The 3436-nt window shown below is 59.0% G+C and overlaps 1 protein-coding gene across 1 annotated transcript; it reads left to right on the top strand.

The window, feature by feature from the left end:
• Window positions 1-302: 302 nt before the first annotated feature.
• On the top strand, window positions 303-2796 carry LOC103769457 (coronin-2B; the record flags this gene model as incomplete). The annotated part of the gene is made up of 3 exons (XM_008936655.1): window positions 303-419; window positions 1829-1978; window positions 2632-2796. Coding segments are annotated over 3 exons (432 nt in total), but the record flags the coding sequence as incomplete, so codon positions are not given.
• Window positions 2797-3436: the final 640 nt, after the last annotated feature.

Raw genomic sequence — 3436 nt, 5'->3', positions numbered from 1 at the left:
TGTCTCCTCTGGCCAAAAACCCCCTCCCAGGGTGAGCTACAGAGCTCACTCCCCTAACAGGGCTCCAGCCTTCAAAAAGACTGACTTCAGCACTAAATTCTCTCCTTTTTCTTGGTTTCTTTTCCATGACAGACAGGCCGAGGTGGAACCAATCCCTGGCTCAACTGGGTGTCTCCTCTGGCCAAAAACCCCCTCCTAGGGTGAGCTACAAAGCTTGCTCTCCTAACAGGGCTCCAGCCTTAAAAAAAGACTGACTTCAGCACTAAATTTTCTCCTTTTTCTTGGTTTCTTTTCCATGACAGACAGGCCGGATCGAACCAAACTACCCCAAAGTCTGTGGCCACCAGGGCAACGTGCTGGACATCAAGTGGAACCCCTTCATTGAGAACATCATCGCGTCCTGCTCCGAGGACACCTCGGTGAGCTGGGCTGCTCTGGGGCTGGCCCCTCCCGGGCTCCCTGCAGCTTCTGGACCTGGGAGAAGATCAGAAACCATCACCCATTCTGGGGTTTGGGGTGGTCCAGTTTCTAACTGGTTCCAAATCTGCCTCTTCTGGTCCTGGGTGTGTCAGTGGCTCCTCACCTCACGTCTCCTGCTCTCCTTCTGTTCAGTGCATGGGCTTTTTTTTATTAGCTGAAAGCTTGTCAAGGGAGATGTTGAGTAGGGGGAGAAAATTCCAATCATGACCATGAATCATGGTGAGCTGTCTCCCACTTCACATGATAACCTTTTCTAAGCAGTTGCTGGGGAACAGGAGGTGCTGGGAGGGAGGGAAGGGGCTGGGAAGACTTCATGAGCCATTGTTAAACCTGGGAAATGAAGTGAATTGCCCCTGAGGATGGAGAAGGGGTTCCCCACCATGAGTTGGAGGTGGACTGGTGGCTCCTGGTGCCACCCCACGCCCAGGGTGGTGCTGTGGGCAGGTTCAGCACCTTCAGGCTCTCTCTGCATGCCCCCAGGAGGGTCAGTGAGGTTCATGCCAACAGTCTTGATCAAAGAGAGAGGACAGCCAGGTCCTCAAGGAGTCTGAGCTGCAGAAAATGGAGCATTTGCACGACATCTGTCACCTGAGGACACGGCCACCACGACACACCCAGAGAACCTGCCCCCATCTCCTCCATCCTGCCTCGCTGTCGTGGGGCCACCCTTGTCCCCCACCTTGTCCTCCTGCACCTGCCCCCCTCCCTGAGGGTTTTTGGGAAGGGGCTTTTCAAGGGCAGGACAAAGTGAGCAGGAGGCTTCAGTGGGGATGACCCACTCTGGGGGTGTCTCAGGCTCTGGGTTTCCCTGCTGGTGGAGCTCTGGGTGCACTGGTGGGGGGTGGGGTTCTTGCTTAGCCCCAGCTCTGCCTGCACTGGCACCAGAGGGGCATCAGCTCAGCAGCCAGCTCTGATACCTCTGTCTGCAGGTTGTGGTGACCATGGGAACGGGGAAAGGTGCCTAAAACAGCCTGTCCTGCCTCCTCTGCCTGCTCTGAACCCATGACTGGGTGCTGGGTGAGCAGCAGCTCGTGGTGAGGCTGACATCTCTCCCAGCCCAGGACCAGAGCAGCTCCATCAGGTCCTTCTCCTCTTGGATCCTTCTCCTGCAGTCCAGGGGTGAAGCTGCTGCCTGTTTTGGGGCTGCTCTTTCCCCCCTGGTCTGATGGGATGTCCTCTCCATGCCCTCCTCCTCCTCCTCCCTCCCAGGGACCGGATCCACCTCAGGACATCCTTTAGAGTGCGGGATGAGGCATCTGGGCACTGGGGGCATTCACCCAACCCCTGGGGGGGCATCGAGGTCCTCCTGGGGCTCCCAGACCCATCCTGATGTCTGCCCATCCCACAGGTGAGGATCTGGGAGATCCCTGAGGGTGGCCTGAAGAGGAACATGACGGAGGCCGTGCTGGAGCTGTACGGGCACAGTCGGCGCGTGGGGCTGGTCGAGTGGCACCCCACCACCAACAACATCCTCTTCAGTGCTGGCTACGACTACAAGGTGGGTCCTGGCCACTTGGCCACCACCCAGGGCTGCCCTTTAGAGGCTTCCCCTGCTCCTGGCACGGGTGGGACTCGGCTGAGTGCAGCCAGGGCAGGACCCACCACTCCCTGTGTGCCCAGGGCCTCGCCCTTGCCACGGGCACCGCTCCGGTCCTGCGTTGGCTGCAGCTGCAGGGAGGCCCCAGGAGGAGGGGAGGGGGGCTGTGAGTGATGGAGGGGACTTCAGCCAGAACAGGAGATGAGGCAGCCTGTGCACAGGTGGCCAAGGAGGCCACCAGCCTCCTGGCTTGGATCAGCACTGGTGTGGCCAGCAGGAGCAGGGCAGGGATCATCCCCCTGGACTGGGCACTGGGGAGGCTGCACCTCAAATCCTGGGATCAGTTTTGGGCCCCTCCCTCCAAGAAGGACCTTGAGGGGCTGGAGTGTGGCCAGAGAAGGGCAACGGAGCTGGGGAAGGATCTAGAGAACAAGTCTGTGAAGAGTGGTTGAGGTTGGAGCCAGGGGGGGGTCGGTCGCTTCTCCCAAGGAACAAGAGCTCAAAGGTCTCTTCTAGTCCAAAGGATTCTGTGTTTCTATGGTTCCATATTAAGATACCCAAAGTGGGGGGTCTCCAGGAGTGGAGACACCAGGGCAGTCTCCAACCTTCTCTAGGTCCTCATCTGGAACCTGGACATCGGGGAGCCAGTGAAGATGATCGATTGCCACACAGATGTCATCCTCTGCATGTCCTTCAACACCGACGGCAGCCTCCTGGCCACCACCTGCAAGGACAAGAAGCTGAGGGTGTTGGAGCCACGCTCTGGCAGAGTCCTGCAGGTGTGGAGCTCCTTTGGGGGGGCTGTGTGCTGAGAGCAAGGGGGGGATTAGGAAGAAGGTGAGATCCTAGAAAAGGAGGCTCAGGGGCTGTGCGGGGCTGCTGACAGGAGCCTGGAACCAGGTGGGGGTCGGGCTCTGCTCCCATGGAACAAGTAATAGAACAAAAGGAAACAGCCTCAAATTTTGCCAGGGGAGAGTAGTTTGAACATTAAGAAAAATGACTTCCCTGGAAGGACTGTCAAGTCCTGGCCCAGGCTGCCCAGGGCAGGGGTGGAGTCCCCCCCCCTGGAGGGGTTTCCAAGCCGTGGAGATGTGGTGTGAGGGACACGGGGCAGTGGGGACCTGGCAGTGCTGGGGGTTGGAACCCATGATCTGAAAGACCTCTTCCAACCAAAATGATTGCATGATTCTCTAAGACCTTGGGCAAGAATCCTACAGAAGCAGAGAGAACACCAGCAGGGCACTGTGCATGGTCCTTGGGGGATGATCTGCACCTCCTGGGGTCTGGGGGGGATGCTCTGCTGGGCTTTGAGCCAGCTGCAGATGGTGGGAGGGGCTCGGCCTCAGCCCAGGCAGCGGGGTGGTGCCCCTGGCATTGCACCGGGGCTCGGCAGGGCTCGGGGGACAGGGGGGGCGGGTC

The sequence above is a fragment of the Merops nubicus genome, unplaced genomic scaffold (assembly GCF_000691845.1).
Source record: "Merops nubicus isolate BGI_N331 unplaced genomic scaffold, ASM69184v1 scaffold24393, whole genome shotgun sequence".
In the NCBI taxonomy this organism is placed as follows: domain Eukaryota; kingdom Metazoa; phylum Chordata; class Aves; order Coraciiformes; family Meropidae; genus Merops; species Merops nubicus.
This window is presented reverse-complemented; position numbering and strand designations above follow the sequence as displayed.